Source organism: Rhopalosiphum padi, chromosome 2 (genome assembly GCF_020882245.1).
Source record: "Rhopalosiphum padi isolate XX-2018 chromosome 2, ASM2088224v1, whole genome shotgun sequence".
Lineage (NCBI taxonomy): Eukaryota > Metazoa > Arthropoda > Insecta > Hemiptera > Aphididae > Rhopalosiphum > Rhopalosiphum padi.
In genome coordinates, this window is record NC_083598.1 from 23,676,700 (window position 1) to 23,699,902 (window position 23,203).

The 23,203-nt window shown below is 27.0% G+C and overlaps 1 protein-coding gene across 4 annotated transcripts in view; it reads right to left on the reverse strand.

Annotated features, from left to right (window-relative positions):
• LOC132919834 (receptor-type tyrosine-protein phosphatase N2) overlaps window positions 1-22,230 on the reverse strand; it is a 38,655-nt gene extending 16,425 nt beyond the window's left edge. For all 4 annotated transcript variants that reach the window (XM_060981718.1, XM_060981716.1, XM_060981717.1 and 1 more), the window contains exons 1-3: window positions 22,089-22,230; window positions 4,342-4,450; window positions 3,134-3,163 (exon numbers count right to left, since the gene is read on the reverse strand). In XM_060981718.1, coding sequence (XP_060837701.1) covers window positions 3,134-3,163; window positions 4,342-4,417 — 106 coding nt within the window. In that variant the 5' untranslated portion in view covers window positions 4,418-4,450; window positions 22,089-22,230. The remainder of the gene's footprint in view (window positions 1-3,133; window positions 3,164-4,341; window positions 4,451-22,088) is intronic.
• Between the last annotated feature and the right edge of the window lie 973 nt (window positions 22,231-23,203).

The following is a 23,203-nucleotide window of genomic DNA, read 5'->3' on the forward strand; positions in this document are numbered from 1 at the left end:
CTTAACTCGTGCTACCATCAGTTTAGTATAATATTACCACGTGTATTTACAATAGGTATACTAAGAATTAAGATACGGAAAACTTCAAAGGAACACTATGTGCAACATATATCTGCGTGTGCATTCGTCCTTGTAACGTATTATAATGAGACCTCTGTCCGCTGCACGCATACACCGAATACAGTGGTACAGATATTGTAGAGAGGATTCGAGAATACTTGAATTTTATACAGGTAAAATTATGCAAATCACCTGTATAGTTTATACAAGTTCATTCGCCAAGAATACCCAACCCCATTTTTCTCCAATCATACAGTTGCTCAAAATATGATTATTTTGACCAATTGACCAAGTTTTTGAATACTTGAGATGTACCTATATGCATCACTTAAGCCGTTTAAGAAGGTTCCCGTGATGATACAAAATTCTGAGATTCAACTGAGTACTTTTTTTTTACTTAAAATTATACAGCAGATTATTATTATTTTTAATGTTAATGTAGGTGTAAATCAAAAGTAGTCATCGACTTGTTAAACTTTATATACTAAGTAAAATAGCCCATGGTACTAGCCAGGCGGCCAGTATGGTTTTACATAGTATAATTAAAGTATATGCAAATTTAATATTTGTTTAGTCATATTATTATTACCTAATTATTAATCAGACAATATTACTACAATTAATTGTAAAATGTTTATAGATTACTATAGTGTTTAACTACTACGATTTGTAAATCAATTTAAAAGCAAACGATACCTATCCTTCCTGTTCTATCAAATATCTTATCTAACTTTGTTGATAAATATTACATAATATAGTTTATGTTGTGTATACAAGCGTATTATCTATTATCCTTAATACATAATATTGAGAAACTTTATTAATATTTGTTCAAATTTTGATTAAGATACATTAATTCTTTTTTAAATCCATCTACTAAGTAAATTATTGTAAAAAAGTAGTGGTTCTTATTTTAAAAATAGATGTTTGTATCGTCACATGACATACCTTACACTCAAATGATTAAAAAATCTTAAGGTTTGAAAATATGATCAATAAGTAGATGTATTCAAAAATTTATTATTAAATAAAAAAGGGAGTGAGTAGGTTTGACGAATAATCCTGTATAATATAGAAGTATAAGTCATTTGGGTACAGTAATTTCGACGTAAGACGCATTTGACATTTTGACGCATGTCAATTTGGTGAATGTTTGTTTTTTTTTTTAAATCATTAACGATTTAAAAGCATAAAATATAAGCATTTCACAATATTTTCAGTTGTCACTTTTATTAAAAATTTAAAAGTTTAAAAATAATATACTTTTGTGAGCGTTCACCGAGGGATTTAAGAAGTTAACGAATAAAAGTTCTATTGGAGTTTATAAAATTGAAGAGGTAGCGATATACTTATTTTTGTATATATTCAAAAGACCATGTTTAGATAATCGAAATTATCAAGTTCAAATGACGCAACATCATAATATAATAAATAGGTACAATATGTTATGGTATTACAATATATACCTATATAATATATGTGAATATATCTACGTGGGTAGTGTCTATACATTATACAATGTTACAACACCTTTCATCCGTTCTGTAGCACATAATTAAATATTGTTATTATTATTTAGGCCACATAGTACCTTTTGCTTCCTTTGTAAACAATTCGTAACTGCGTATAATACCTGGCAAAATTTCCAAAGTAATTGTATTTTCACAACTCTACAAAAACCAAGTAATGGCTACAATGAGAACTTTATTTGTTTAAAATAACAAAAAATATATCAAGTCATATAACGCCCACTTACTGTTAACATATAATACGCACTTCAAAGTAAAAATATTTATTATATACTCGTTTGGTATTATTTCTGATATTTTATTTGTGTTCTGCACCTAATGTTACAGTTTTATTTATAGAGTTACGTACATAGTGCAGATTATTATTATATCACATAGATAATATTGATAATAATCATGTATTTTACCTTATTGATATAGCCACGTATTAAACTGATTCATATTATATAGCATTAACAATTAAATATTAATCGAATACCTTTAACCAGATGGGCATTAGTTGAAATATTACTATTTTAATGGTTCCAGTTTTTGTAAACTTAGGGTTTGTACCCTAATGACATAGATACTCAATTACTTAAAATACTTTTAATTTAAGGTCTTGAACTAGTACTAAATTACAGTAAAACGAATAATTCAATATTATTTAATAAAATATATTTGTATTTGTTTCTGCATGTTTTTGGAATAATATAAATTTAAATTTTTGGAATTTATAATAGGTATATCATCTTAATTTTAGTGGTTAATTAACACTAAACAGTCAAATACTAATTAGATTTTGTAAACTTAATTTTGGTTTACTATTTATAGTTAAGACTTAAAACTAACAATAAGTAGATAAATAACAATTATAGTAAGTAATAAGTTTACTAATATATATTATTCTTTATTATGCATAAGAGTAAAAGTACTTACACATCATTAAGTTTACTAATTTTATGCAACATATTTATTTCTAAGGTGTGAAAATTTACCATTTATTTGATAATTTATATACAGGTGCTTAAAGTGATTAGGTACTCGTATTTTACCGTTTTAACAAATAATATAGGTAATAAATCAAATTTTTTTACTCTTGTCTAATCCAAAGTCTATACATTTTAAAGATTAAATATATTTAAGTCGTTCATATAACGATAAATTTAAACTTATCATAACTATTTAATTTTAATTTAGAATTGTATTTAGTTATTAAAATATAATTTCTATATTATATTACTAATTAATTCGAAAATTAAAACGATCAGTAAGTAAATTTATAATTAAATAATCTTATGAAGCATGAAGAATAGATTTAAACTAATATATTAGCTATATAATGTAGTTAATAGATATTATAGTTTTATTAAAAGCTACATTTTTGATAATAAGTACATTATATCAATTGTCACAATCATGCCAATAATATTGTAGATAAATTAATTAAAAAAAATGTTTAACATGCTTTAAGTCATTTTCTTCTATAAACTGTTGGGAGTCTATTACTATTGTTATTATAAAGTTAAAATACATTTTACCCCGAATTCGTTAAATAAATTTACCTGTTCTCTTCTTCCATTCCAACGTCCGTCCTAATTGTCAGTTTTACGGTTGCATTAAAAGTAAATGAAAAATCACAATAATTACAATAAAAAAGGAAATCATGAAACAATATTTATATATAGAACCTGCCAGGATGAAAACAATTTATTATGTTTAATCTTTTCTTTCATAGATTTATTACGAGCACATATACGCAAAAATGTATGCATAATATTATAAAATGTTTTTGAAAATAAAAATGAATTTATGTTAATACCTATACGAACATTATATTGAAAATTGTAAATATTTATGCATAATATTATTATTAACTGTACATTTATGAATTTATTTATCCGAATAATATTACACGTCAAAATATGAAAAATGAGGATCAACTCAATCATGAATTATATAAATAATATGTGTGGTTTCTATTACGATAAGTTATTATTATTTGTAATAATTAAAAATACCTATTAGTCAATGTGTAATATCGTTTTCAATGATTTTTTATCTAATTTACTTTACTATCAATTTTGTATGGTAAAAATCTATTTATTAAAAAATATAAGGTTATCTATCAAATATTTAATATCGATGTACATATACATTATACACTATAAACGTAGGTATACTGTATACTATATAAGGATATCTATGCTCATTATGCTTTGAATTGTACGAATAAATGTAATACAATTTTAACATAATTTTTATGCATACAAAAATTACATTTGGTGGTAATTGTTACGTTTTACATTAAAAACAAAACGCACAAAATATAATTTTAGTTCAGATAAATAAATCGACCCTCTAACCAACAGTTTACAAAATAAATAACACAATATTAAACACGTTAAATTGAAATTTAAGTAACTTAATTCATAATATTGTTATTATTTATTAATATAGCGGAGATAACTATTTTACTTAAAATAATTTTAGCACACACACAATTGTTCTAGTAAAAATTTCAAAGGATTTTTTTTAATGGTTTTATCTCTATAAATCATCTTAATTTGAATATTCATAAATAATATTACATTATTTTGATAAGAGAATTATTCTTTTCAGTATATTTTTTCCTATTTATTTAAATAATGCAATTTGTTAGCATGAGTAGGCATTAGGCAGTAATAAAGTAGATTTTAAATTCTAAACAAATAAAGTATTTAATAAAAATAATCGTAATAATGCATAAAAGAAATTAAATATTACCACTTACCTATGTATCGTTCACAGTGCACGCCACAAATCACAACCGTGGTGATGAAAGCCGCTTTTATTAAAGGGCCAATCATGATCGGTTTAATTGTTCAGCATCTATAATATGGCTGAAAAAATTATAAAATAATAAAATATTATAAGAAATTTATTCGAAAATGATATTTTTATATTTCTTGTTCATATTATAATGGATACGTATACATGGAAATATACATGTACATTATATTTACGTTATTAAACGCATTGAAAGGAAATAATGAAAATGTAAATATTTTCGAATTTTTTACTGTATAAATTATACATCACTGTTGTGTCGTATGTATATATTTTTATTTGCAAAGTTTGAACAACGTGACGGGCCATCATAAACAAGTTGGTTAGGTAAACGAGATAAGCTTGAGGATTTGTATTTTTAATTAAATCGTTACCAACAGTATTTGGCAATAAAGCACGTTTACCGAAATTGCTTTTTTTTTTTTAACTTTCAACGTAATTATTAAATGTAATGTGTTACGTCGAAATATAATATAAATTTTTATTATAATATAAGCTTAACTGTTATTAGTTATTCCATATGCGTATTAGAAATCAAATACAATTTAAATCTCATACCCACCACAAACCGGGAAATTTGACATTACAAAAAATACTTCCACGTGCTAAATTGTATTATGTAAGTATAATAATATCATAATACTTTTAATTTTAAAAGTTCAAATTTCAGAACTACAAAATATTTGAAACGTTTTTGTTTCACACACACACACACGTGGAAAATCCACACAATCGCTACATTTTTATTTAAGCATCTTTCTATAGGTACGTGTCATATTGATGTACCGGACGACTATAATGAATATGTCACACACAATGCGTATTTCCGTTATCGCGGCGACGTGTCGCACCAAACTGCGTGGAAACGATTTTCAAATATTCAGCTAATTATTGCAGGCTGACGGTACAAAGTCGATCAACCAGCTGAATACATAAATCAGGACATATAATAATATGCTCTTACGTGACAACTGTACGCTACTCTTTGTATATTATATAGTTTATATTATAAAACGCATATTCAACATTAATATTGGTTGGGTATAAATGATTTTAAAAATTAAAAGTTAAGTATCTAGTTTTTGTTTTCAGTAGAATATTTAAAACTATATTTATCGCTATAGTAAATAATATCAGAAATTTCGTGTATTATTTTTATGACAACTTTACAATTTATTTATGTGAGTACCTATCTATAATACTATTATTTATTATAATACTTTATATAGATGTAATTTATAATATGTTTTGATTATTAAACTGTAAATATAATGTTTTTTCCTTTACATACCTAAATATATTATTTAATCGTATAGAAATGGCAGCTCGATTACAAGCAATTCAACTCTGACGATTAATGCATTTTACGGTCGTTCGAAATTCAATATAATAATAAAAGGATGAAATAGGTATACCATATTAAATATATATATGTGTGTATATTATATACGTTATTGACCCCTTTTTTCGGATTGAAACGTAATTGCCGTCGGATTCGTACGATTTCGTCCCCGATGATGGCAATATATACATATATGTGTATACCTATATACCTAGCTACTATATATATTATTATTTTATCCACTTTACCGCGGCACCGCCGCCGCGCCTACACGCTGACGTATTATACGATGTATGAATATTAAAAAGGGATCGACGGGTGTTTTACAGGCCGGTAATCGGTCAGTGACAAACGTAAACCCGCGAATAAATTGTAATCTTGCAGGATTAACGGGCCCGGCTGCGAACAGTTATTGCCAATGTATACCTACCTTGTATACGTTATAAACATTGCAACAAATTCGTGTGCATAATAATATACAGCGTTTCGCCTATTATTGGCAAATGAAAGCTATTGAACTATACGTATAATATATGTATATACAGTGTTTGAACCATGCCGCGGGCACGAAACAAATAATCGAACCGTGTAGCGTATACAAATTGGGATTGATACGTTTTCTTTGCGACCGGAAATTCGTACCACGCCGCGGATTATACGTAAACCCTCTGCAGCACCGACGGTTCTATATAAGATCCGCGCACCACCGCCGTCATCGTCGTAGTATTTTTTATTTTTTTATCAAATTTTTCGATTCTAAACGATGATCAATTTTAGCTTAGAATTGGACACACTCCCACGCTAACGCGGAAACGCCTATAATGGCAAACACAGAAGCGCCCATAATATGTGAAGTGTACACAATGCGTCACTAACCGTCGTGAAACGTCTAACAGATCGTATAAAATACTATTATGAGTAGTTTCTGCAATTTGCTAGCCATTCTCCGTTTGGATATATATTTATACCGGGTCAGCATCAGCTAGTAAGCTCATAACAAATAAAAAAGAAATAGGAAAAAAATAAACGGATGCTTTACAGAAACCAATTTAAAAAATTTAATTTAAAGATCTAAAATGTAAACTTTAAACTTTAAATCAAACCAGTAAATAATATAAATTCCCAATATACACGATATACCTATCTACCTAACGATAAAGATCTTTGACAGATTTGACATTCGGGAAATTTTGTTTATGACGGCTAATGATCATACTAAACGTCGGCGACAATAACAATATAATATTGTGTTCGGTGTACCACGTTTTGAAATCGGTTGAATTTCATATGATTTATGTGCTCTATATTATATTATGCACTGCTGAGTATGCGAAAATACTTTGGAGTGTTTTGGTATATTTGAATATTATTACAGCTAGTATTAAACTACTGAAAATCAATTAAATTTAATTAAAAAAAAAAAAAAATTAAATACAAATACAAATACAAAAATGTATAAATAATTAATCGTTATGTTTGTCGTGATCACAAAAAAATTGGTACTTGCCTAATACCTAGCACCTAATATGGGAAATTTAAAATTGCATGGATAAAATATATTGTTGTTTGTTTGTGCAATACTAATTTTCTACAGCACCAGCAGTATATAAATAATTCATAAGAATAACACGGAACATCGATGGGTTCAATACTGAGCGTTTCTTTTAACATTAAACATTGAAAATAAAATATTATTTTGTAACTTAGACGGCATAAAATGAAAAAATTTGAAAATATTTATTTTTCATCAATATAATTTTAGTTTAAAGTTTTTACTTTTTTGAATAACTGTATACATTTTTTTTTATACCATATTCCGAAGCGTTTTCTGGGAATTCATAGTGCATACAAATTGAGTTTATAACGAAAAGATGATTAGTTTTAAGCTTAAAGTTTTGATAAGCAGAGTAGAGTGTCACAAGGGTACCTATCCCGTAAAATATCGGCTTACAACTCCGCTCGTAAAAACTTTAAATACTAGGTAGGTACTAATAACAATAATTATAAATAACTAGCCCGTTCGAAATTCAATATTTATCCGTCGAAATTCCCAGAAAAAATATTCTGCGCGCAATACGATGTAAATGTATGTTATAATTTGAAAAAAGTAATAAAAGTGCAGGCAATGATAAAAACAGTAAAAAATATATTTATTGATCATTATGATAATGTTACTTTGTCCTGACTTCAAATTACCTATGAAAAAAAAAATATATTTTTAAAAACGTTATCGCTCACCGACATAATAATATGAATGTTGACTGTAAAAATAACAACCCTGTATACAATTATAGGTCGCGATAAATTTAATATTTTATGTCGTGTAAACAAGTCGAGCAATCAGGTCTTTCACACGCCAGAGTCGTGTTATATATATATATATATATATTATATATTATCAAATAATATATATTTGTGTATACAATATACGCTGTCATTAGTTTTTATTATATACAATGTGTGTGTTTATTGTTCTAATTTAAACATTGATCAGCTGCCGCCAAGTAATATACATATACTATAATAATGTATTTTGTATCATAATAATATTATAGTTGTACCTACACATGCGGGTAATCGTGTACGCATATTATGTTTTATTAATGTTACATATTTGTTACGTGTTAAATTCTAAAATACATGAATTACGCGCGTAAATATTATGACAAAACCGCGTACAGTAAAACTGGACAAAAACGAGTTATAAAGTTAAATTTAAGCTAAAAAATTTAATTACATAAGGAGTTATTTCTTTAAGTTAGCATCTTCTTATTTAACGACTCATATTGTTTTCCGTTAAGTGCAGTTACTATTCAGCAAGTTAATCAGCTTTATATAGCCACGTTATATTATTATTATTTTCACAATATAAACCACGCTGATTTAAAAAAATATTTGATTTTGTATAAATTATTGATTTTATAGAAAAACACGACACAGCAATTATAATATACAACAACATTTAAGAAATTTCATTAAAATATCTATACAACTCCCTTGAAGAATTATCCCCGTGGTCCTCAAGATGAAAAATTACCCTGAATCCCATCAAAAGTGAAGACAAGATATTTACTTTGGATTTACAAGGATGATTCAGTGAAATACTTAGAGGTATACACAAACGAAAAACTAACTTTAACATCGGTAAAAAAGAATAGGTACACGAGGATGAAAATCCTGTACCCGTCTATTAAGCCACACTTCAACATGAAATGTTGTCTGCTGCTATATACGTACGGTAATAATAAAACTACTACTAACTTATGTGCTGTTTGTTTTCCCCGTGAAAATAAAAGAATTTCAAATTCTTTAAAACAAATTCTTAAGAATAGCATTCAAAGTTCCTTCAAAACATGTTTGTTTTTTTATTATTGGATAATGACATGGGATCAACATGAATAATCTATAAAAAAAACTTCAACAATAATCTAAATAAAACCAAAGGAGCTTTCTATTATAAAATTGGTGGAAATACATATAGGCAAATTTAGGCTAAAACCACATCTACTACAATGTATATTCTTATAAGATCAACCAGAAAATTAATAAGGAAAATATTTCTTTGTTTATTCATATTTATTTTTATTTATTATAAATTTAAAGTTTTCTATTATATCATTGAAAATAATTATAATAAAATAAAAATAATAATTATTAGAAATATTATTTTTAATAATATTTTATTATTATGCATTCTAAATATTAAATTGTAGGTTGTCAATATAATAAATGCACTATTTTAGAATTTGAATTGCTATAAAAATAACGTAAATTAATACAATTGCATATACATTTCTATAGAAATTACAATCTTACTCAAATATATTAATTTAAAACCTCACAATGATAACACTGCGAATAAACCGCATATTTACTGCGTAAAGAAACCGAAATCTCTAAATAAATTAATCCTAACTTCTTTTAGTAAGATAATATTATTGTCCGGCCTACTTTTCTGTTACCTATTCTTTTTCCGTTAGTTAATCTATTTGTATAATATATTCTACTATATTCTAATCGATCTATTCTTACTAAATATATTCTGTTTTGTGTACCTAAGTTAAACTTTTATAAAATTTGCTTATTCTGTTTTCACATAGATGGCAAATATTCCATTAAAAAAACGAAAATTAACTTTTTACTTTAATTCTATTTTACAGTTTTCTGCATTAACTGAATTTCATGAGTTCAAAAGTTACTTATCACTTTTCTTAGCCTTAAATACAGGCTTAACTTTAGCATTAAATATTGTCTTGAAAGCATTGCCGTTTTTGTTTTAAACCTACGAATGCAAATTCCGTCACGTTTAATAATATTATAATATGTTACGGGCAATGTCTACATAATACATTATACGGGTAGCAATAATTGTAACGTTTTATAGAAATCACTGGTCAGTGGTCCTATCCATGATAATATACGTTGATATAAGCTGTAATATTCAACTTATTTTAGAAACCACTTAGAAGATAATGTAAAATTGTTATTCACAATAATATTTCATAATAATTATATTATCTAGGTATTTTAAAAATAGTTTTTATAATGTCGATATTATCCTCATTATAGCTGAACATAATATTATGTTTAATTATGATAAATGCACAATATAATAACTTCACGTGAAATAAACAATATCCGTGTAAAATGCAATTTACTAGTATGTCTATTGTTTATTTGTTTAAATTTAAATTTTAAAGAGTTTAGCTAAAATGAAAAAATGGAGTAGCATCGTCGAAATAAAGATAATAATCAGTCTATTAGTTTAATATTTAATATTAGATGGATATTTGCAGATCTTATTAATTGAAAAAACTATTAAATAACATATTATTAATATTGTCATATTATATTGTGGGACGATGTTACGTTTTAATACATTAAGACGAGACGATTATTGTTTTACCGATTAAACTACGCTAAGTATTAAGCTCTTGATTGTCAATACAAACTATAGTTGAACGGCGTAATGTATAGGCAATATAGGTACATCATTACTAAATAATAAAACCATAAAGTTCGATAATTATTATTGATTTGTGGCACTTTTTAACTTTTCATTTAATATTAAAAATATATTTTCTAAGTTTTATTTTTGCTAACCACTCATTAAAAAAAATCACTTCAGTCAACTTTTTATTTTATTCAATATCGTGCTAAATTCACTTGTTTGGCTTATTAAAGTTATGAAATGCTCCAAAGTACTGGTTTTTTTAAATTATAATAAACTTCAATATTTTACTTAGTTTTTCAAAAAAATATTCTTCACTTTATAGGTTTTACATTTTACAGTTAGTTTTGTTTCAATTTCATTATTCGTAATGAACGTTAGTAACAAAGCCATTAACGCAATTTATGAAATCTACATAGTACATACCTACGTTATGTTAAATCTAATTAATCATAACAATATAATGTTGTAATTAAATTAGTGGGAAATAATTAAAAATAACTTTAAATAACTAGTAAATTATAATTCAAAAGCTATATTTTATTTTAATATTGCTTATAAATTTAGAAATAGATTTTATAAAATTAAAATAAGTTTTTTTAGATCTTAGACAAAGTTAAATATGTATTCTTATCGAAATGAATTATTATAATGAGGAAAAAAATATTTCAAAGAAGATTAAATAGCCTATAATAGACGTTTTATTTATAATTAATAACTAAAACAATAGATTAATTTTAACCTTTTTTTTCAAAATAAAAACAATGAAATAATAAAAATAAAGTATATGCATCCAAAACTAATTTGAAAAACTAAGTTCATTCAAAACTACAAAAACATAAAATTTTGTACTACGACCGTATATAGTGAATGTTGTCTACGATAAAATATTATACAATTTATTTAATATTTGTTTTTTAGTTTTGGGTCGTTTTACTTTTAACCGTCTGACATAATATATGTAACATGATTTTTTTAAAGTAAATTCATAGTTACAATGAATATAAAATACTATACAAAAAAAACTTTTAAATATGAAAAAAAATTTTATGGTTTAAACTTCTCGCGTATTCCTCATTTTAATTTACAATAATAATTATGTAAATTAAAATTGTTTATAATTAACAATGTAAAATATTGAAACCTATACCTTTAAGTATCAGTTACCAATAGTACCTGTGGTGTTTTTAAATTTATAATCTTTATTATAAGTCAATATATTTATTTATAAATTCAATAAATTGAAGTTAAAAAAAATGTTGATTGTCATAAACTCGTAAATATAAATAAAATAAATAATCTTAAATGGAATAAATTTTTCCTGAATTTTTTCAAAGTTATAGGTACCTATATGATTAATGCCAGAAGAAAAATTAAACATAAATCACATGATATCATAAATTTACTTTTTAAGATCAAATTCAAACAAATTTTACTGATTTCTTGGTATTTACTGTTTTACATTTATTACATATAGCTAAATGTTATTTTGAAGATTCATTAATGAACGCACCAGAAAATGTATTCAGTACTTAATTAAAAATTATAAAATTACGATGAAAAATTAAACAAGTTAGCAATATCTAAGTCAGGTATGCATATTATAATATAGTAATTAAAGTTTTCTTTTGTAAATCGTACATATTAATTTTAAAATGAAATTGATGTATTTGACGTAATAAAGTCAATATAGTCGTGTTTATAAGTCATTGATGGCCAACTGAGTACTGACAACGGCATTATGCTATGTACAAAAAACAAATTATATAAATACTGTTTACTTGTTTATACTCGCAGTTATTATTATTTTTGTTTAATTAAAATTTAATGCCAAGCTTTTGATGTTATATTTATTTTAATCAAAAATAATCAACAAGACTGATCTAAGTTATACATCGAATATTATACATTATGACGATACTCAATAGACTATATGGTTTATTAAAATTCATTTTTCAGACAAAAACGATTCTCTACAACATAATATGTTTTAGTTTTATATTGTACATAAAACTAAAATTAATACTTAGGTACTTATACATTATTCATTATCACGTACGTATTATACATACGCATGTATAATACGTTCTTTCAATAGTTTCTAATAGTTATTGATATTATTATATAAATGTATTTTTCTCTAGCGAGTCGAAGTCACATGCTATTTAATATATTGTCCTAATAAATATATATTATTTAAACTTTTAAAATCAATATAACCTTTAAACCATTTTTTTTTAAATATAAGTACTTCGCAAGGAAATATATTTCGTGTTACACAATTCGTGACGTTATTTTATTTTCCTCAGGTGAGATAGCGTGCGTAGTTTGTACGTTTGTAGCTGTTTGTTGTTTATACAGGTGCACGTGCATAATATATGTCTGTTTCCAGAAGAAATAGTGGTAAAAACTCAAACATTTTACCCATAACTACATAACTATGGTTTTCACTTGAACCATATTGGTATCGTATAAAGTATGATCCTACGTCAAGATTATCAAATGGAACTAATCTATAAAAAAAATGGCCTGAACTTATTATTGAAAAATTATGACTTAAGATAATGTAAAAATATCCAATGACCTAGTTTTTACCGTGACAGTTTGAATTTATTGATTATGGATTATATCAAAAACTACAAACATAAAAATAAACTTACTGTTAATGTTTTATAACTTATAATACCTACATATTTCAACAAAAGTTTATGATTATCGTTATTTATATTCTATAGTTTCTATATACATAAAAAGAATCATCAACTTATTTAAATTGGACTGGAATTTATGAATTTTAAAAACAGATAGGTTTTTTTGTTCGGATCTTATTATAAAATCGTCTTGGCAAGTGCAATCCAATGTAAATTTATTGTAAATCTAGTTAAAAATTAATTACTTAGATTTCTTAACCATTGAAACAGCAATAGTTTATTTTAACTTAATTACTGAAGTCGTTTAGTTTGATTATGCAGTAATTCTCTAGAAAGCTTTAAGCTTTAAACTTAGAGAAAAAATCTTATAGTTAGTGCTTCCGCTAAAGACTTTGATTAGAATATAATTTTTATATTTAGTATAAAAGGGTTTATAAATATTATAATGAGCTACTAATCCAACAACTAGATGTTTAAATCCAAAATTCAAAAACGGAATTATAAGTCTTACGTCCCTGTTTATATTAATTTATAATAACATATATTATGCCATGTCTTAAACTAATTTAATTACGGAATAATTAAAGTAATAGAGTAAAATAAACAAATAATAAATTATCAACATTTTTATTTAAAGTTATTTTGATAATAACCTACAATTGTGATCAATACATTATACCATTTTATACAAAACAGTCAATAATAAATTCGCGGCAATGTATAAAATAGTCATTAAAATACATGTAATGATAAAATCCATTAAATTATTAACTAATTGATAATAACCACACAAATTACTCATACATAACATTACAATCAAATTATAGAAACGGTAAGCAATTTATATTACATTTTGGAAAATAGACCGAACGATGATTAATATTTGTAATATTATATATATATTAGTATATTTATAATTTTCATTTTACAAAACGATTTTTTTTTTTATTCCTTCTATATTAAATCGAATCTTTAGTTTCTATCCTTTAATTAATCGATAAACCTCCCCAAGTTGGAAATTCTCTGTATACTTACACAAGCAAATTAATTGTCATCCCTTATATAGTTATGTATATTACTCTAAGCTGCACCTGTTTGGAATATAATATACAAATGACTTAATCAAAAATATTAACAATAGTTTCAAATTCTACCAAGTTGGTTTATACGAAACGATGCACATCATACCGAATTCAATCTATCTCCAATCAGATGTATATTAAAACTATAATAACCAAGTTCATCGACCAAAATAAAACATGCCCTTTCAAACATGCAGGACGCCTGCATAAATGTTCTCATATAATAATAATAATGAAAAAAAAAATTACACCGATGTTAATCGTTGAATTATATTATAGTATTTATAAATTATAACACTATTATTAGTACTTGCCTATTACTTTTTTATTATTATAATAATAACCTACACACTTTGCTATCTTTTATTCCTAATTTTGAAATATACATTATATTTTGTGCACTGTTAACTAGCATTAAGTATAGATGACAAAGTCAGGTATAATTTATAATAAAAAAATTAAAATACCGTATTATATTTAATAGGCAGGTACCTATTATACTACTCCTTAGCTATTTATTTGTGGCCTTCTAAGTGCCTACTGCTGTTTTTGAGATTATAAATTAATATTAGTAATTATACAGGCAACGCGGTTACAGTACCTATATCCTATAGCTATATAATAATATTAACAATATTATACTCTTACAGTCGGACACTGGTATTAACTCGCTCAGTAAGCGCACAGTACGCTAATCAATTAACTACGTTAGTTTTAATTACACTAGCGGATCCATTATGATAATGCGTAGACACTTTGTCAATAATATTCTATACAGTAGTATAATATGTGGTATTACTTAAAATCATATAAATCAACATGTATGTGCAATGTATGTGAACGATGTACTAAACGTAAAGTAAAATGGAAAGCTGTATTTATGGATATTTGATAGCTTAAACACTTAAGTATATAAGTGGTTTAATATAGCAGTGTTAATATATAATTTTGATTTATTGATTAAAAAACACGTACCTATAGTATTATAACACAGTAGTTTTTTCATCTAATTCTGTTATGTTTCTATACAATTTTTAAATTGTAAAAGATGCTTTTATGCTTTAGTGGACACTAAACGATCAGTTATTTTATACTTGCACTAACTTTTTTTTTTTATTTTTTTTTTTTTGAAAGCTATTTTAATACCTTAAATAGGTCAATTTATAGGTATTACGAGAAGATAAAGTTTGAAAATGTAAGATAACCTTTATCGAAATTTATTAAGAATCAATCATAATTAATTTTCAAAAGTTTTGTTTCATAACACTTTATAATCCAATTAACTACCAAAAATATTGAGAAATTAGTGGAAAACAAAAAAAATAAAAGCTTCTTACACTTTTCAAATACTTAGGTTCAGGAATATTCGTGCTAAAACGTATATTGTAAAATTGTATAATAATAAAACCCATATTTATGTTACTTTTTTTCATATGTATATGATATAAAATGTAGGAACGATAAAAATAAATTAGATCTTTAACCTTGAGAGTAGTTGTTGGTATAAAACTGAATCTAGTTGGTTTATCAAAACTAAAAAAACTTTAACAAATTGATTTTGCTTTTTTTTGTTATTTAAATCTGTAGACTTAAATTTTTTAACAAATACTTATATTAAAATTCTTGAGACATTCTTAACAATGTTGGCTTTTTTTGTTCTATTTATAGACATAACAATTTTCAAATTTTTTATTTAGGTATGATAAAATTATTTTAGTTCATAAGTAAAAAGACTTGAAAATTAATACATGGTTCTTCCTAAGTTGTTCTTATATTAACCTAAAACTAAGTATAACATAATATTTTTTACCAAGAATTTTTTTTTATATACATCTTAAGTTAAAATTTTGATGGAGATGGATACATCATCGAAACAAAGGATTTTAGTTTTTTTGTTGTAATCAAAAATTATTATTCGTAGTGACTTCTTACTTTTTGCCATTTCATATATTAATATTTACTATAATTAATGCAATTTTAAAAATATTAAGATTCATTTAATTTCGTTAAATATAAATGCATAAAAAATTAACGACGTGGTTGTAAACACACACAATGTTATCATTACTTGTCTTTCGTTCAGGTTACCGGCAGTTTAAAATACAATGCAGTTAATGTTGTGTGATTTTAAACTGTATTATGTGATAAAACGTAGCTGATGCTGAGCAAGAAATGCCCGCCTGTTGTTTATACATTCTATTGAAATCCTTCGCTCGAATACCCATGGAACACAATTAGTCAAAATATAAATTTCTCTACGGGATAAAACAAATTCATTATAAACGACGATGTATAAATTTAAATGATAACAGATTATATAATGTACGACAGTTCTAAAATTAAAAAAAAAAAATACCATGTGATTTCGTAATGCATTTATAGTGATGCTGAAATATGGCTTCGAGCAGTTTGAAATCCGAACAATTTATTTGTCCAGTCATGAGAAAAAGAGGAAAATATTCTTTATATATATATAATATATATGAGATAATATTGATCGATTTGGTTGCAGTGATACATTAGGGTGTATGGCGTATACGTCGTAGATTGATGTCTTTGAACTCGTTAAAGTTGAAAAATAAATATGTATCAAATGATTCATACGCAAATCAGCACATGCTATATGAAACAAACAATATCAGCTTTATATCCTACTAAATAAACAGCTAGGTGATTCATTTATATTAGTAAACATTAATTTTTTCGAAAAATAGATGTATTAACGTTTTTGGGAATATTAAAAATAAAAATAATATTTTATATCATCAATCGTAACATGTTAAGTCTTAAATACATTTTGAAATTTATATCCCGCAAATATTTTTTCGGTAATTTCAATATTTAAATAATATACTTTTAATGGATTACTTAATGAATTAGTTGGATATATGTTTTTAAACTTTTGACAAAGCGAATGAAGTGACACGGGGATAAAAAGTGAAATGTTAGTACCCTATGCATGCTCAACTTAACTTTAATCGCTACCTACTCATAAAAATTCAATCGTTTTGTAAATATCAAAAGTATAACTAATACAAGAAAATAATTTGTAATCGGAATATGAAATAAAAAATATATGCTGTTATTCAAAAATGTAAAATTAATAAAAAAAAACAGTAATACATAGGTATAGCAAAAAACAATATGATTGAAAAAATTGTTTTATAACAACTAAAAATAAATATACAAAATAAAGAATTTTAAAAACGTTAATAATAATTATATAATTGGTATTTACTGTTAAGAATTATTTATATATTTATTGAGAATTTATAATATTTATATTACTGTAAATAATATTAAAATAAACTTAGATATAAATGTATAATATATCAGATGTTTGAATTTATACTTTAGATTTCGTTATTAAAATATAATATAATATCCACTAAATTAAACTTTAATTGTATAAAATCCAGTATAAATCATTGAACTTTATAGACACTGATTTGATGGTCATGCTGAGCTTCTTGTATATTAGTATTTATATACATTTCAACACAACCCATAGTGAATTATTAAGAGCATCAAGCAAATTTAGATTATACAATATTATATAACTATATTAATCATTAATATAGTCAAAAAACTTAAACTCAATTTTTTCCATGTTAATATAGAAATATATTTAGATTTTGAGAAGCGTTTAATCAAATTATTTATAATTAGATACTAGGTAGTTGACAAATAAGTACTTTATGATGAAATTAAAATTAAGTGATCAAAGTATATTTTACTAATAAACATTTTTCATAGAAATATAGAATGAAAACAAATATTTGTGAGTTACTTATTAAAGATAAAAAAGCAGTACAATATGCATATTATTTTTGTGTTCTTACTCGTATTATGATTTTAATAAATATTAAGATTTAAACAAGCTATTATAATTTATAATCACAAGTTCAGAACTAAAATATATAAGACAAATAGGTACCTATAATCTATATGCAGTATACACTGTACAAAATAATACCTATCTTATAAAATTCCGGTACCATCGTGGAAAACCAATTTATTTAAATGTAGGTATTTCTATAGTAATTAATAACAAAAAATTCAATATAGTAGCATATACATAAACAATTTATTTTGTGTATTTAAATCAAAGTAAATCATTTTATATCAAATATTCATTTTTAAAACTTTTTTTCAAAAAAAAAAAAATTATTATTGTCAAAGTCAAAACTGGTTAAGATTTATTTTTGAGAATAAGTAATAGTTATATATAGGTAATTTTAATCCTCACTCGACTAAATTAACCTTATAGTCTACCTTTGATATGACTTTGACGATTACGAAATTGTATGTACTTTTAATTCATTGAAAAATACAACTATTAATGGTCCCCGACAATATGTTTGCTAGTTGCTTATTCAACTGTCGTCAAATATTGCGTACGCTATCTTCCTATTCGACTTAATTTAACCGAAAGCGTCTTTCCATCTGTCTAGAAAAATGTGTTCTATAACATCTGTTTATAAATCAAATTATTCCACATATAGATTTTCGATATATAATCAAGAATAAAAAGCCCCTAATAACATTATCATTGACGAACAGCAGACCCGAGAAGTTTATAATTACTAAGTGTGTTGTTTTCACATCTTGCATAACTAGCATTTAGAGTGTAAGAAGGGCCTAGTCGACGTGATCATAATCGGTTTTTAAAAGGCCTTTCTAATTAGAGATCTCAAAATACTAAGCGTTTATGATTCCCCAATTGTTTACTTACAATAATTACTTTTGTGTACATATACTTAAGTTAACCTTAATTCAGTCTACACCGAGTGTATTTTTAGATATTTTAAATTTTTATCTGATCAAAGATTATTTAAAATTAGAACATATACTAAATAGATTCCTCTTTTATGTCGCCCATATACTAACAATTGATCACTCGCTCCACTCATTATTCACTCATTCGATTACACTTAAATTCATCCATGTTATCATCTCAGTGTTCTGACGCAAAATTCAAAATGTATTTCTTCCATTCTTATAATGGCATTTTTGATGTACATAATCTATTGAACATATTTCGTGTCCTTTCTTACCATGCCAAAAGCTATACTCTTTTTTTAAATTCCTCTTCATTCCATTTATTATGATCATAATCATCCCCTATAGTCGATACTGCGTACTTTTTCTATAATTGGTGTGCTATCACATGTGTCGCAATCTTAAAGATTTAGTTATCTCAATCTTTTATAGTACCTATACAATTATTGCAATTTATTTTATTGTTTATTATTTATTAAGTCTAATTTATTCTGTTATATATTGTATGGTTATGTTATTCATTTATAAAATTGGCTCTTAGTGTTAGTAAATAAATAAATTATAAATTCAATACCTAACTAAGTAAAAACTGTGAAAAGAGATTATATAGAATAAATTTAAGCAAATAACATTGACATGCATGATTCACAAATGGTTTCTGATTCTTGTTCGATTTATGAGTACACACAAATCGTTATTCGTGAAATGTTATACACATATAAGATATTTTACAGATTAAGTATTTATCACTGAAAGTGAATTAATAAAATATAACGGTTAATCGTAATGTTTGTGGGATTAAACAACACCAACAATCTGTATCAACATCAAATATTTGACAAAGAACAATTCAAATAAATATGTTAATATCCTTTTCTGAATACCATTTTAGCGGTACAATTGTTAAATAATTAAATCCAATATTTTTGTCGGTATTATGAATTTACTCTAAAGTCTATACATTCAACATATGCAGGTATATACAATATAATATATAGGTGCCTATATTGTACGATATGAATGAAATTAATGATAGATATAATGTGTACACATAATGTTATATTGTAGGTAAGACAGGTAGGTAGCTAAATATTAAAGTTTATGTAAATATGTCTAATCAAGTTATTATTTTTTATAATTGCTGTTACTAATATTTTTGATATTATGGTTAAATCCATACCTAGTGATATCGTTTTAAAACATTTATTTTAAACTCTAGTGCAGAGTTGTTTAAAATGATTAAAATATGCGTTTAAAACCAATTAAAATCTAGTTGAGTGTAATATATTAAATATATTTTTTATAGCTCTCCCATTGAAATAACTTCAAAAGTAAATATATCAACATTTGAAATTTGCGATAATATACTGAATTTAAGTAGATTAAAACTTAAAACTTTTTTTTAATACAAAAAATACACCTATCTTGCGCAGTACTGTTGAACGTCAACAGTTGGTCGTTGTTAACGCACTGCAAACTGCAGTTATTGCTGTGATCACGGAGCTAACCTTTTAGATTAAACGAACGTTTTGATTACGAACCTGTTAAGTGCACCAGTGCACTTATTATTATATAGTTAAGTAATTTAATGAATACGTAATAGGTATTCAATATACTACTACAATTACAAAAGCCTCTTCGCCCTAAATGCGACGACAAATATTATAATCGTATCAAAGTATTAAATAATATTTAAAAAAAAAAAAACACAAAAACTAATGTCGCGCTCGATCGGCATGTGAGTTATCGCGAAAAACAGCTGAATTGCTGACAACCGCTTTGAGACTATCTCTACCGGATGCGTATAATAGTAACATACAGTCCGTAGTCTGTAGTTTGAAACACATACACAGGCAGTATAGTATATGTACGTCTACAGTAGCAATTCAGCTGATAACTGCAGCTATATACTTAAAAACCGTTGAGCAAAACAAACTCATAACGAGGTTAAAACCTAGTATTATTGTAACCGTTGTTGTGCGAGACCGCAATAACCAGCCGTAGCTACAGGTGCGACCGAGAGGTAGTCGCAGTGCATAAATTATAAAACACAATAGCATATATAGGGGGCGGGAGCCCCACCGGTCAAATTATATTATTTATTTAGTTCCTGATAAAATAGCACCATCGCCAATACACGATAATAATAATTAACTGTAATCGATCGTGTCTATAATATATTATAAGGACATAACATGTAGACAATATGTATGGGAATATATAATGTAGCAGTCGACTCTTAACAACTCAAAGTTCAGAGGAATGGAAAAATTACATTCATGGACGATATGCGACTAATAGTATTATTAAAACTACGACCGGTCCAACCACAAACCAGATCTCATAGGTTTATATCATCATAAATAAATAAATAAATATATTAATAAAACGCAGGAGGCTATCAGATTTCGACGTAAGTGTAGCGTTATAATGACAATCGGTCAACGGCATAAGTAAATCGGTTTCGGAATCGATTCCGTAGTAGCGCGACCCGGACCGTCGTCGCCGTTGCCATATGGTAGGAACGCTACAGGGAGACCTACGAACTCGACGTCGGCGTGCGTGCGCGCGCAAATAATGATAATATTACGATTATTACACAGCCCCATTATACACATTACGTGCACCGTCTCCGTGACCGTCGTCTGCGGGTTATGGTTATCATTGTTATCAGCAACGACGACATCGTCTCAAGTACAGTAACTATTAAAACGCGAACGTCCGGACGTTTGTAATATCCGGTTGTAATATAATATATTAAGTATTACACCTATTATAATAATATGATTATCGTTCGAAATATAATATAATATAAACGACCGATTATTATTATGATTACCGCGATTATAATATATTATATATTTTTATTATGCAGTCACTCACCTGGTACATAATGTTCGACAACGCGCACGCTCATACAGTAATATTATGTGGGTATTTTACATGGTGTGCGGGCGCGACGGACCGCAGTGAAATGTGTTGTACGTCCGCGACCCGACGACGTTCGACTGGATGTAATGTTTTGTTTTCGTCCGCGCCGTAGGTGGCAGAGCTTTCGACCCCTCCACCCCCCCGCCCCCCATTCACCCCTCTTCCCCGTCCGTGCGCCGCTGCGCTCCTCTTCGTGTCCACCGCCACTCCGCGCGCCACTCCGCAGTCGAGACTTACCGTCGGCCGGGCCACGATGCGCGCAGTTACCTTTTTACATACCGCCCCGCCCACCGTCTATATACGTTATATATATATATATACATTATATATTTATATATACAAATGTAATCCTTTTTCCGCCACTGCCGCCTTTTTCACCTTTACACCGGCATCATGTATATATATATATATATATACGTACCCATGTACATAACGCACACACACGCACGCGTATATATATATATGTATAGGTAGTTATTTGCTCTCGGGATATACGCGAGAGCGCTCGCGCAACTTTGCTGTGCGTGGGTGTCCGGTTCATTATCAATGAACGCCCGCCTCCCTCGCCGCCCACCGCCGCCGCCGCCGACGACGACGACGACGACGACGACGCTACTGATCGCGAACGCGTATCGATCGGCCGATGGCCACTTGTTGGCGGCCTCGGTATTGCTCGGACTCGCATGTTATACGTCCGTGTCGGTACAGAGGCAAAGGGAATATACACATCTGTGAACCGTTATAATAAATAACTATATACGTATATATATATATATATTGTATATAAGCGGGCACAATATATAAAGACGAATTAAAAATATAACATTCGACCGACCGGGGCGGCGAGCGGTTTAAAAATCGTTATTGCGGTATATACCCTCAGGAGGAGAATTGGCAAAAGTCCGGTGAAATGTATGTTTTTCAATGAGACACACGCCCCTGTCCCATGCGGTTTGCGCTATGAACCCGCCGTAGATGCCGGCCAGCTGTATAGAAACGACCCAGTGTGTATGGCGATGATTCCCCGTGTGACGCTCGTCACGCTATAATGTATATATGTTATATGA